We start from the raw sequence: 14,400 nt of genomic DNA, 5'->3' as shown, positions 1-14,400 counted from the left end.
CACATATCACCAAATAAAATTACTACCAAGTCTGCAAGTTAGATCTTCATTTCTCTGTTGGGAGTCCTCTCTCTCTTCCTCCAGATACCCAAGGTACACGTTAGCAAGAGTGAAGGCAAAGGAATTCCAATTTAGTAAAAACAAACTGCTTGCTACTTGCTAATAAGAGTGTGAGTAAGCTTTCACAACTTATACAGGTAAGATCAGCCTTCATATTAGGGCACTGACTTGGTGCTACCTGGAATAGTCTTGGAAGAAAACCAGTGCCATACATTTTCATGTTCTAACAGTGCTGATGAACAGCACTGTGGTGTACAATAGTTCTGCCTAAATTTATCAGATTATCAAAGCCGCCATATATGCCACCTTTATATAGAGGCTTCAAACAAGAAGCAACATATTGCCGCTGCTGTAAATCTGACATATTCAAACAGAAATAGACACTCAGTGGATTAGAAAGCATCTGTTGAGAGAATACAACTGAACTGTGCTCCTGTGTGATCATTGTGTTATTTTTAATCTTATCCTTCTTGTTTATTTTAAAATGCTGTTCATCTGCAGTTCTGAGAAAGGATTAGCACCCCATAAAAAATTATCTTGTACCCCCTTTATGCACACTACTTGACCTGCTGAATGTGGCCAGCATTTTCTGCTTTTGTTCCACTCTTTATAAGTTTGAAGTGATAATTAGATAACTGAGAAACCTAGGCTTGAGACTTCACACAACAGAAAACATAATTAGAAGCAGAAGTAGGCCATTTGATGCCTTGTGCCTACTCTGCCACTTAATAAGGTCACAGCTGATCTTTTACCTCAGCACCACTTTCCTGCACTGACCCAAATCCCTTTATTCCCTTAATATCTAAAAATCTAAATATTGGTAACAAAAAAAATTGATGGCTTCTAAACAGCATGATGACATTATTATCCTACTCACTTATTGGACCAACACAACATCTCACCAAACAATAACTCCTACAATTTAATGCAAACACTTCTGATAATGACTATTTGCCTCTCTGCGATCCAATTAAGGTAAGCACCGAATCCTGGATAAGTGAACTGTGTTCCTGTGTGATCATTGTGTTATTTTTAATCTTATCCTTCTTGTTTATTTTAAAATGCTGTTCATCTGCAGTTCTGAAAAAGGATTAGCACCCCATAAAAAATTATCTTGTACCCCCTTTATGCACACTACTTGATCTGCTGAATGTGGCCAGCATTTTCTGCTTTTGTTCCACTCTTTATAAGTTTGAACTTATAAATTCACTGAGTTCACTCTTTATAAGTTTATATATTTCTGATGTCAGGTAACACCATCAAGTAGCTCTTCCTCAAGCCTCAGAATTTCACTATTCGTTAAGTGAAAGTTACCTGTCTTTAATTTTATGTAAGGGATGACACAGAATCTTTCTTTTCAATTACAGAATGCAATACTGTTGGCATTTATTGCTCATCCCAAACTGCACTTGTGAATGTGGTGATGAACAGCCTTCTTGAACTGCTGTGGTTTGTGTTGAAGGTACATTCATAGTTGCATTATGTAGGGAGTTCTAGAATTTTGGTGATAAACTTCTAAGTGAACATGTTGCTGATTTGGAGAGGAACTTGTATCCAGTGGTGATTCAAGCACCTATTATCCCTGTCCTACAAGTATGAAGTCCTTTGGTGTCAGGGGTTCTTAGAATGGCCTTGGTGAGTTGCTACAATGATCTTGTTAATGGAACATATTGTATGCTTTGTGTAATAAAAGAGCATTTAGGTGGTGGATAGGGGTGCCAATCAAATAGGTTGCTTTGCCCTGTACGTTGGAGCTGTCCTTGTCTAGGCAAGTGAATGCTGAAAAAGCTTTAGTGAGTCAAAAAGTGAGTCATACACAAACTACAGAATACCCAGCCACCGATCTGCTGGCGTAGCCATGGCATTTAAGCAGCTCCTAGATTTCTAGATGCTCCTGGTGGGGTGTATCAGGTAAAAGTGGTTAGATTCTCTTTTGATAGAGATGGATATTGCCCGGCACTTCTAGGGCAAGAATATTCCTTACCATTTACCACCCGACACCTGAATATTATCCAGACCTCATTGCGTGTCTCCTTATCCAGACCTTGCTGCCTATGGCCATGAAGTGCAACATCATCCAAGAGTTGCAGATGGAACTGAACCCAATGCAATCATCATTATGCATCTCTACTTTTGACATAATGGAAGAAAGTTAATTGAAGTTAACTGAAGATGCTTGGGTGTAGAACTAAGGAATGGCCTGGGACTGGGATGTTGTAAGAGCTCATGATATTGGAGGAAGTGTGCTGGCATGAAATAAAGACTGGTTATTACACAGGAAACAGAGTTGGAAACTGGGTCTTTTTCAGGTTGGAAGAATACATTAGTGGAGTACTCCAGGGTTTAGTTCTTGGCCCTCAATTATTTACTATTCATATTAATGACTTGGAGGGGGGGCAGAATATAAGAATCCAGGTTTGATGATGACAAGGAAATAGATGGAAGGGCAAATTGTGATGAGGATATTGTAGACTTTGCAATGGGTTATAGATAGATTGAGCGGAGTTTAACATGGGAAAGTGTGAGGTCATGCATTTTGGAAACAAAAGTCAAAAAGCAGATTATTAAACGGAAAGAGACTGCATACGAGTTAAGTACAGAGGGATCCAGGGTTTCTTATGCATAAAGCACAAAAAAGTTAGCTGCTGGTGTAGCAAGTAGTTATGTGGCAAATAGCATGTCAGACTTTATTGTGAGGGTGTTGGAATTTGGAAATATGCAAGCTTTGTTAAAACTGTACAGGGTGTTGATGTACAGTGCAGCTGGAGTACTGTGCAGGCGTTTTGGTCTCCTGACCAAAGAAGATATAGCAGCACTGAAGGCAGTCCAAAAGAGACTCACTGGGCTAATTCTTCCGATGGGTGGATTGTCCCACCAAGAGAGGCTAAACAGATTGAGTCTGTGTTCTTTTGGTGTTTAGAAGAATAGGTGATCTTATTAAAACATTAAAGATCCTAAGGAAACATAACATGTCAGAATTTTTTCATTAGAGGGAGGTCTCAAATGAGGGGACATAGTTTCAAGATAAGGGGCCAGTCATATAAAACTGAGGTACACTAAAATTTCTTCTTGCAGAGGGTAGTGAATCTTTGAAATAGTCTATCAAAGAGAGTTGTGGATCCTAGCTCATTAGAAGTATTTAAACTGGAGGTGAATACATTTTTGGGGAATTGAGGACTGTGGGGATCTGACACAGAGAAGTTGAGGCCTGGGTAAATCAGTAGTTCATACTGAATTGGGGGGGGGGGGGGGGGGGGGTGGGGGGCTGGCTTGAGGGCCAGGTGGCTACTCCTGCTCCCATTATCCTGTCTTCTTTTCCTACTCCAGCCATTGGAAAGGTTTCTCCTGACACTACTAACTTCAGTTTTATAGGTCTTCTTGATGTCACACTCAATCAAATGCTTCCTTGAGAGTAAGTTAGCCCATCTGTGGAATTCAGCTCTTTTGACCATATTTGGACCTAGGCTGTTTAAGGGAAGAACCCAAAGTAGATCTAGATTATTGGTGAACAAATCTTGCTTAATGTAACTGTTGATAATGCCTTCCATTATTTTTGGTGATGGTTGAGGGTAGACTGATATGGGTTGGTAATTGGCTAGAATGCATTTTTCCTGATTATTATGAAAAGAATTTTCAATACAATTTTCCATTACCAGGTAGACGTCAGTGTTGTAACGATTTTGGAACAGCTAGGCTAGAGACATAACTTTTAAAATACATATTAAATAGGTATCAACAATTTCTCAATGATAGGTTGACCTCCAATTTTAGAATCAACAGAAACATTATTGCACATTTTGACAATCAAGTGTGCAGCAACAAAAGAAATACAAACTGAATTCTTATCTCGTAATTTCATTTCTTTACTTTTATCATAGTCATTATCTTATTTTTGTGCTACGTTTCTGAGACTTGGCTCGTGAGTTTCTCTATGTCTAGTATTGGCATGATGTACAATGCCATTTCTAATAGTTGATTTATGAAATTTAAATTCAAGTTGAACTAAAAAATAGTACATTTTATTTTTAGAGAATTTACTTACTTTCAATTTGTTTCCATCCAACTGCAGCAATTGCTCTCCGTCAATACTTTTGGCAATAAATTGTGGAATATATTGTTCCATGTTTAGTCCCATAAGCCAATGAGAAACCTGATGAGTGCTCCAATCCAAAACAGCACAAGTCTTCCATTGATTGTGTTTGGGCGACTGTCCTTCATCAAGGATCTTTCAAAGTAAAAACAGAAATTTATCGTTGTGATTGTGCTGCTACCAATATCAACTTAAGGCTACAGCAGAAATTGTCCTCATTTCAACTTCCTGATATTTTTTTCATTGTTCTTTCACAGGCAATCATATCACCTGGAACCTTTTTTGGCAGAAGTTCAAATGGTGCATGCTGATGTCTGTAGAAGGCTGTAGAAAATATCTGAAGGACTTTGTGCACTTTCAACAGCCACTTGTCTCTGCCACAAGCCCTTAATTTAAATTTCTCTATCTAGCCAAAACCAATCCAGACATAGTGGGGTGAGAAGAGAAGGGAGAGCTAAAATAAAGGCAAGAACATTCCGGTTATTTCAATGCCTTCTCTTTCTGTTCTGTTATTTACATTTTTTAGCCATCACTTGCAAGAAGGCCATGGCCCCCAAGATCCCTCACTCCCAAATGTGCAGGCCAAGTTCTGATAGCCCAAGATAATGTCATAGTCTGCAGTAATTACATTTTCTATTGATTTTAATCAACCTGGTATCCTTTACTGCTATGATAGATGTTCCTCCACTTGTTATTTTTCTCATCTATCAGTTTGTGGTCTCTTAGGTAGCAGACTTTACCAAATATATCCTCTTGTTTAATATGATTAATACCTCTAAACAAAGCTTTATCACAAAAATGCATCGGGCTAGATCTTGTTTTGAGATAAAGGTAGAGCCTAACACTGTTCTCCTTTATTAGTGTTTAAACTAGACAGTAATGTCTGGTAAACTAAACATACCGTTAAATGTATGAATCAGGAAGTTGCTGTACAAGCTGCCTTACTTCCCCAAAAATTGTGCAAGTATGATCTCTCAAAGGGATACTTGGCAATTAAAGGCATGAAGTAGTACCAGTATGTGATCTATTAGGTTTGCTGTACCTGTATGTGAAATATACACACTGACATGTACTAGGAAAAATTACTGGAATGAAAAAACCCTAATTGTTTAATGGTGCATTTATATGGATTAATAACAAACAACTACATCTGCAGTCTCTTTCCTTGGACTTCAATTAAATTTAAAAAATTCCTTTTCTTTAAAAAAAATTTTTTCAATCCTGTTTAATTTTCTTTCTGTACCTGAATGATATATTTCAGTTGAAATTTCCTGGAGTCAACAATGCAACCAGGTTGCTTAAAGTTCTGTTAGCCCTGTTCCCTTGTATTAAAATTACAGTGCAAAAATCCCAGAAAATTCAGTGGGCAATGAATGATTGGTGCTCTTCTTTCATTGTTGTGACTGAAATCCACTCAGTATGTTATAAGCTAATTATACCTTTACTATAAATTGATAAACTATTTCAAATCTATTGTTTGCAAAGTAGATTTTGGAAATGTATTGGATGTGCTAGGAATTTTAGGAATTGATTTTGTTTTCAAAAGTTATACAAAATCTAATATTAAATTACAATCAATTGAATCATAATTTATAATTATAGCTTTTATGCAGAATCCTAACAATAAAATCATATGAGCTATCCGTTAGGTATAATTTTTAACTATGAGATTACATCTGAATAGAACGCTACACATCAGATGCTGTGCATAAGGTTAATGATGAGATGGTAAAATTAAAATAAAACATGCTAAACTTGATTTCAAGCATCTCACCTTATCATCTATCATATCCAGGCTCTGCCGAGTTAGCAACAAGAGAAATGAAGAAAAAATTTCAGAACATAAAAGATAATGCAAAGAAATATTAATAAAATTTATTATTTCTCAAATAATGCCCAACATGTACTTTTGAATGCAATGAGATGAACAATATGTTGCAGTTACAGAAAAATGTGTTTTTTTGTTTCACTAAAAGATTATTCTGCTGCAACTCAAACCACTTCACTCTGGCTACATTTCATAATTCCAAACCTTGTAATAGCATCTGATTCTTAAATACATCCAGGATGTTGAATTTATTTAAGGAATTGCTTAATGTGATGGTTAGATGTCAACATTGCTACCCAGAAAAGGTGAGATAATAAAAAGAAAATGATCAAACCTATCCAGTTACTGTGTATTATGCTGGTGGTCCATTTCTTTTTTAATGGGCACAACCAAAATTGTGCAAGCATCAGGTTATGGACAACTAAAGTCACAATAGCAATGATATTTTATACCAGCAGTCCTATTTTACAGTAGGAACTAAATTAAAAATAAAGCCTCCCGTGAAATTCAGATTGCTTAAATGGATGTAAAATAGAGGTTTTGCTCAATTTAATGTCATCTTCCTTTTATGTCACCAGGCTAAGAGTCAAATTTAGGTTCAAGAAATGAAAGTACAATGTTGTAATCCAAGGCACCAGTCACTTCCTTATTTGTATTTTTGTTCTCTGTTCCTCAACCAGCAGACTGAAAGACCAACTACCAGGTGGGGAGTAACAGAGGGACTGGGATGAGGGGGGTGGAAGGTAGAGCCTGTGCGTTTGCTAAGAATTTGGGTGGGATGTTATCTTCAGATTGCGCACTGTGGGTTGGTGAGGAAGCCTTTTTCTTACTTATATCTTATTTCTTTTTGGGAGGAGGCTGTTGCTGTCAAGGCCAGCACTGACTGCCCCTCTCTAACTTCTCTTGAGAAAGTGATGGTGGTAATCTCCCTTCTTGAACTGATGTAGTCCCTCTGGTGAAGGTATTCCCACATTGCTGTTGGGGAAGTTCCAGAATTCAGTCCAGCAATGGTGAAGGAACAGCAGTATATTTCCAAGTCAGGATAGTATTCAAGTTGGAGGGGAACCTACAGGTGGTGGTGTTCCTACAAACCTGTGCTTCTTGATGGTAGAGATCTTGGATTTGAGATATGCTTTGGGAGTAGCTTATCTGAGCTGCTTTGTAAATGGTACACATTGCACCCATAATGCTCCAATGGTGGGGAGAATGAATGTTTAGGGTGGGAGTCTACAGAATGCGGATGGGTGGGAACTTCAGATTATGGGAAGACTTTGTATTGGAGGTCTAGGAGATAACAGTGTACATAAAGTGGAAGTGGATCATGAAGTGTGAGGCAGATTAACTTGGTGTAAACATTCTTGCTGCTCTTAGCTTAAAATAGAAAGCCAACTATGTATAACTAAGCCGAAGGAAACCTGTCCAACAGATGTTAATATAGGTTTAATAAAATAAGAGGCATACAGCCTCATTCGCATGTGTAAATTAGAGACAAAGCCGGTCATGAGCAGACTACCTGCACAATCAGCCCTTCCTCCTATCCACCTTCCACCCAAACATGGTAGTAGATATGTTTTATATCCTACTGAATTTAGTCAATTCTTCTTCCTTACACATTAGAGTTAAAATTCCATAAATCATTAAATTTCAGAAAGGTCTATTACCTGTACCAGTGTGAAAATTTCCATTTCACACACCAATCATGCTCACCATCTAATTTAGTGCCAACTTAAAACATTTGACACAGATCAGCAGAATGGAGAATATGATGAATTATTTTACCACAAACATTGTTATCCTATCAGTATGCCTAGGATAAAACTTAGTTCTAAAGGTGAAAGTATAATCTTGTAATCTAAGGTACTATTCAGTTTCTCAGTCAGAAGTTCAGTTTTCCACACCAAAACTAAGTAACTCTTTAATTTCATGGATAGTGAAACATCTAACAACATTTATAAAGCTATTTTCACCTTTATATTTGTACATAATTCCAGCACGTTAGGTGAAATCAAACCAGAATCAATTCAGTTCACCTCATTACAGTACAATTAGGCCCCTGAGTAAAAACAAACTCAGCTTTTGGAAGAATGATATGCCATTGTTTTTGAATGCCTATTATGTAGTGATGGTTTCATGGTCACCGCATCGGTGAGTTAATGATGGCAAATTTCATGACAGGATTGGAACCATATGCAGAGACAATCACTCAGTATCATTAAAAGCACATTTTTGAGTCACTACTGGAAGCAGATCAACTTTTCATCCCCAAGGAGATGCAAGAAAAGGAAAAAATAAAGAAAACCACCTCTCCAATAAAAATGCCTGCCTTATTCTTAATATTGGTTCCATACAAAGACATAATAAAGCAAACCCAATTTCAATTTTATTTCTATTCACAATTTACTTACTTCATCAGAGGAGAGTGCCAATATGTGTGAGCGCCCTGTAGAATTTGGTTCTGCAACAAATCCACTCAAATCAGCAGAACTTGTGCTACTGGGACTAAAGTCATCAATGTAGGTGAAATTCTGCAAATCAAAGATTCTGGATGGTAATAAATTCTTTACTTGAATTAGATTTAGATGAATACCCAAGATAACAACAGTATTCATATTCAAATGCACACTCTACTGGAATAAGCAAGAGGAGATGGGAGCTGAGGGAAAACAAACATGGATGGGCAGGATCCATTGTCAATTGGGAAATGGAAAAATGTTTTTTCTCAAACTATTTGCAGGAAAACAGCTTTGAAATAGAAACAGAACAAGTAGGTGGCACAGGGCGCAGCTAGTAGAGCTGCTGCCTCATGGTTGCAGAGAGTTGGGCTCAATCCTGATTTTGGGTGCTGTCTGTGTGGAGTTTGCACATTCTCCTGGTTATGCAGGTTTCCTCAGGGTGCTCTGATTACCTTCCATTTCCCATAGACATGCAGGTTGATAGATTAATTGGCCATTGTAAATTGCTCCTAGTGTGAAAGTGAATGGCAAAATCTGAGGGGAATTGATGGGAATGCGAGGAGAATAAAGAAGGTGGTTGATAGTAAGCATGGACTTGACGGGCTGAAGGGCCCATTTCTGTAATAACAGGGTGACATTTTGTAATATAGAAATTTTAAAATAATGACATTCTTGGGTTAAAAAAGTTGGCCATACATTTTGATAGCATTTTATTCAAGAGCCTTATTCTGGACCAAATGTTGAAAGTTTTATCAAAAAAGAAAGATAATTTTAGAAGATTACAAGAATTGTTGCATCGGAACAAAAAGTTGTACAAGTAAACCTGCCATTGTATTTTCATACATTGTTTCTGGTATGTTATGATGAAAAGCAAAACCAACTCACCAATACCCTAATATTTGTGGAATGCCAAAAGCTTGTTTCCCCCATTCATGAAGTCACTGAGATGGACACTCAAAGGCAACCTAATGTCTCTAGTTCTTTGTCAATGGTCTTGGTTAAATCTGATTCTTTCTTTGTGTCTTTGCATTATAATTTTTTTGACATCCCAGGTGAATCTTGCAAGAAATTTTGAGTTTAAGCCCATTCTTTATAATACTTTGAAGCTATAACTATCTAATGCTATTAGCTTGATTTGAAACCGACCAGCTGAACATGGGAACAGGAGCAGTTCTTTCAAAATAAACAAAAAGTGCTCGGAATACTCCGCAGCATCTGTGAAGAGAGAAACAAGTTAACATTTCAGATTGAAGAATTTTCATCAGAAACTGGAAAAGATTGGCAATGTAGTGGATTTTAAGCAAGTTCAGAGACTGGTGAGGGGAGAATAAAAGGGTAGGCCTGTGAAAGGGTGGAATGGAAAATTACTTCAAAAACAAAATGTATGGTGTTACAAAAAACAGAGGTACGCAATGGGACAAGAACCAAAAGATATGCTGGAAATGATAAAAGCAGAATTACTTCCAGCAGCTGCTGTGCAAAAAGTGGGTGCTGTAGTTCTTAAATTGTTGAACCAAAATGCTAAGTCAGAAAAATTCTCTTTTCACAGATGCTTCCTTTTATGTAGAGCACTTCCAGTATTTTCTCTATTCCAGTATTTTCTCTATTCCAGTATTTTCTAGCATTCACAGTAATTTGCTTTTATAATTGTCCTTTCAGGTGACTTTTGCAATTCAAAAGCTTCATGACTAATCTTCATCTGAACTTTATTTCCCTGTATATGCTTTGCTATCCTTCCTGAATGATCTATCATATTTCATTTTTCTCATGACATAGGAGATAGCCATTGGTCTAATGAGTCTATGCTGGCTTTCAGAGCTATCCCATTCCCTCATTATTTTCTAGTAACCTGTTCTCCCTCACATGCACATCCACTCCACACCACACTGATTGTCCCTTCACTTACCTACCCACGGGATAATTTACAGAAGCCAGTTATATATAATTATTATATATATTGTATAACTATATTGACCCTGGTCTTGAAACTTTCAATTGACCAAGTGTCCACTATCATAAGCTTTGGTTATAGAGGACAAGAAACAAAAGATCAGGTCAGGACTAAAAAAAAACTACAAAAACTACAAAAAGCAACATTTTTCTGTTTCATTCCTGAACTGGCTAACACTAATTTTAAGGTTGTTAATTTTTTTTCCTGAATTTACTTGCTAAAGAAAACAGTTGCTTGGGATCTACCCAACTGAACTTTTCTATTACCTTAAACATCTTGATGAGATTAACCCCCAACATTCTAAACTTAAGCCATGTTTATGCAATTAGTTATCAGATTAATTTGACCCATATTTAGATTAAAAGTAAGGCTGCAAGTAAATATGTACATACTATATTTGTAAAATTAACATCCTTAAGAAATTCCCAGTACCAAGAAAATTAGATAGGACAGGGAGGAAAAATAACCCAAAATAAGCTTTCTATTAGACTCAGCTAACTGGAGGGGTGCAGGAGATGTTTGGTAAAGTTATAATAGGATCAAATATCCCCCTGTAGAAAGGGTTTCAGTAGCACTTGGTCCAGTAGTTTACCAAGAACTAAACAATTTTGAGCAATTGAGGTCATGCATCCAAATGACTGTTCAAGCTGAATGGATTCTAACCTGCGATTCTTGTTCTGCTTAACACATCTGTAATCTTAAATCAAAACTATATTTTCAAGAATAGTGAATATGAAACTGAGTTTCTATTGAAGTGATCTTGATAAAGTAAAGATGGCTTTACTTCCTAGAATTTCTTGCAACCAAACACAAGCCCAACCTAGGTCTGTATATCAGAACACATTTATGACTATTATGAGTTAGATCTTCTGATGGCCAGAAAACCACTTGATCATGCCAATGAAGCGCTGTTGGCCTCATGGTTTCTTCCAGCATGATTCTGGTGCAGTCTTCCAATGAAAGGCTTGCTCCCAGCTGAATGGCATCATGGAACAGAACAGAGTCTCAACAGTCCACCTACCCACCATGCTCCTTTGGCTGAACTTGTTTTCACATTGAACAATTTCTTAAAATCTACTCAATTCCATAACTAAAGGTGTAGCTATGGAAACCCATACGTCCAAACTGTGCTTGCCCCTTTATGCAAAACATGGAACATTTCTTGGTTCAGTCTGACTCAGGTCCCCTCCCTCACTTCTTCCTCAGGTACATTAATGACTATATTAATGCTGCTTCCTTATTCCACAATGAATTAGGAAGTCTCAGCACCTGCGCTGCCAATATTCACCTTGTATTCATCTTCACATGATCCTACTCCAACTTCCAATTTCCATTTCAAGATAGGTTATCAACCAATATCCACCTCAAGCACAAGTACTCCTGCATGTAGCCTGAATTCATTTCCTCTCATCCTACTTTCCATAAGGATTCCATTCCTTTCTCCAGAGTCTGACTCTTTCACATCCATTCTGGTGATGCCAGATTCCACATCACTATTAGCAATACATCTTCCTTTTTCTTCAACAGTGGTACTGCTCCATCATAGCTTACAGGGCCTTTAACAGTAGGTTTTCCATTTCCCATACTTTTGCTCTCACTCCCTTTCTCCATCTCTATAGGAGCATAGAGCTCTCTTTGCACCTCATGGTCTCTGCCTTCAGTGGATAATCCGCTATAATTTAACATCGCCTACATATTACTACATCTTCCACTACATTCCAAAGGGACTATTCCTTCTCTGAAGCTTTGGTTCACTCTTCCATCTCATAGCGTCCTCCATGCCATATTATCCCTTTCCTCCCCACCATAAAGGAATGCAAAAAATTTTCAGGTGAAGTTCTGATTTACTTGTCTTTCCAACTTAACACGCTACATTGTTGCTCTCAATGGGCTCTCCTTTACGTTGAAGGGATCAAACGCATACTGGATAACAACATTTTAGAACAAAAAACAATCTATTGGAGAAGCTCAGCGGGTCAAGCAGCATCTGTGGAGACAAAGGGATGGTTGATTTTTCGGGTTGAGACCCTGCATCAGGACCGAGAGTGTAGAGCAAAGATAGCCAGTATAAGGAGGTAAGAGGGAGGGATGAGACAGAGGCTGGTAGGTGATAGGTGGAACCTGATAAGGAGGGGGATGATGAGCAGATGGAAGATAGAGCATGATGGAGAAAGGAGATAGGAAAGTTCAGCCAAAGAAGAAGAAACCCAGGTGAATAGGTGTGTGGGTGATAGGCAGAGAGAACCAGGTGGGGGGAGGGTAACACATCTAGGTAATGGCCTATCCCTTGAATTCTTCAACCCACTCACACCTTTGTGTGTTCAGTCTCTTACTTTTTCCAACAAATACCAATGCAAGCTAGAGGAACAACACCTCAGCTTCCAACAAGGCACATTAGAGGCTTTCACATTCCATACTGAGTTGTACAATTTCAGATAATCAGCAATGCCAGTCTTTGTAAATCATATTTCCAGCATTCACTGCCTGGTTTTTCCACTCACTTTGCCAGTATCTCCATATATTCATTCATTGTCCTAGTTATACCTCCTCCAGACTTAGCTTTTGTTATTCACCCAGCTCCATCACTGTCATTTAATTCTATCTACCTGCTAACCCTTCTTCTTTCATCATGTCCTTGCTATTCTTGCTCTAAAAACTTTTTTTATCTCTAAATTTCTGAATTTATCTTTTTTTAGTTCTAAAGAAAAGTCAGTCTAAAACATTAATGCTGTTTCTCTCTCCACAGATGCTGACTACTTCCAGTATTCCATTTTATTTTCACTTTCCAGGATTTGCACTGGTTGCTGTTTGATACATGTACTGTATGTTTCCTTGAACTATTCCTCATGGCGTTAACACAATTACATTAAAAATTCTAAAGATTTCTCAGATGAAGATCCATAAAATTGTTGTCATATATAACATTTTAAATTAAATAGTAAAAAGAATAAGTTTTTCTTTTTACTTTGGTGTTTCCCTTAGGCCCAGCATATTTCATGTCTTGGGTACACCAGTGAGATTTGCAGGAAATTTAAGTGCAATTAAATATCAGCAGAATGAGTGCAGGAATGACTGTTAACCTTCTATGCATTTTCTATGTTACACTTCACAGAAATTCCAATATTGAGCTTTCATAACGTAACTGAAGTCTAGGGCAGAACAACAGTTGATCCACAAAGTTCAGTTAATCCATAGGCGGGGCTGACATACAAAATGCTTACCTCTCACAACTATCTGTCAAGTACACTAAGAAACATGACTTTCCATCCTGCAATCCATGTGCATAAAGGAATTTTCTACTAAATTATATCTTGTTACATTATTCTTAACATACAATTTTTTACCAAATTATCATCTATTTTAGAGTTATTGACATATTCATCATGGAGAGTCATCCAAGTTTCATATATACTTCCAACATAAATTTTGGATGTGGAGATACCGAAACAATAATAAAGAATCGCTAAACATTTTAAAGATGAGAGCATTTGCAAATCAGAGCCTGTGTCCAAGAACCAATGCTCTGGTAAACAACAATTGCTAGACATAACTACTTACAAGGGAGAGTCTAATACTCAAATCCAGAATAAATCAAACTATCTGACTAGCACTCTACCACCCAAAGCACTCAATCACTCCTTCAGTGGCAGACTGTGGATGCAAAATAGAGCACTTACAAAATGCACTGGAATTACTTTCCAGGGCTACTCAGACAATCTCTTAAATCCAAAAATTCTACTACCACCAAAGAAGACAAAGGCCATAGGCAGAGGGGAATGCTACACTTGCAAGGTCCCTAAGTTACATACCACCCTGTTGTAGAACTATATTGCCAATCCTTCAATGTTGCTGGATATAAACCCGAGAATTTCCTACCCAGTAGCAGTGTGGGAGTACCTTGGAAGTTGAACCATCACCAACAATGGAGTAAAAAAGATAGGGTAATGAGGGGAAGATCCATATTGCATGGGCATGAAATACAAAGTAGACATATATTCAGTCTCTTAAGGCTAAGGTA

At 37.6% G+C, this 14,400-nt stretch overlaps 1 protein-coding gene across 4 annotated transcripts in view; it reads right to left on the bottom strand.

Annotated features, from left to right (window-relative positions):
- ppp1r9a (protein phosphatase 1, regulatory subunit 9A) overlaps window positions 1-14,400 on the bottom strand; it is a 146,663-nt gene that overhangs the window by 4,036 nt on the left and 128,227 nt on the right. For 3 of the 4 annotated variants that reach the window (XM_052016494.1, XM_052016495.1, XM_052016497.1), the window contains 3 exons: window positions 8,384-8,503; window positions 5,925-5,948; window positions 4,103-4,285 (listed from right to left, as the gene is read on the bottom strand). In XM_052016494.1, the coding sequence (XP_051872454.1) occupies window positions 4,103-4,285; window positions 5,925-5,948; window positions 8,384-8,503 (327 nt within the window). The remainder of the gene's footprint in view (window positions 1-4,102; window positions 4,286-5,924; window positions 5,949-8,383; window positions 8,504-14,400) is intronic. The other variant, XM_052016496.1, reaches the window with a different exon arrangement.

This window comes from Pristis pectinata, chromosome 5, assembly GCF_009764475.1.
Source record: "Pristis pectinata isolate sPriPec2 chromosome 5, sPriPec2.1.pri, whole genome shotgun sequence".
NCBI lineage: Eukaryota > Metazoa > Chordata > Chondrichthyes > Rhinopristiformes > Pristidae > Pristis > Pristis pectinata.
The sequence above is the reverse complement of the archived record's forward strand: the minus strand, read 5'-3'. Positions and strand labels throughout refer to the sequence as shown.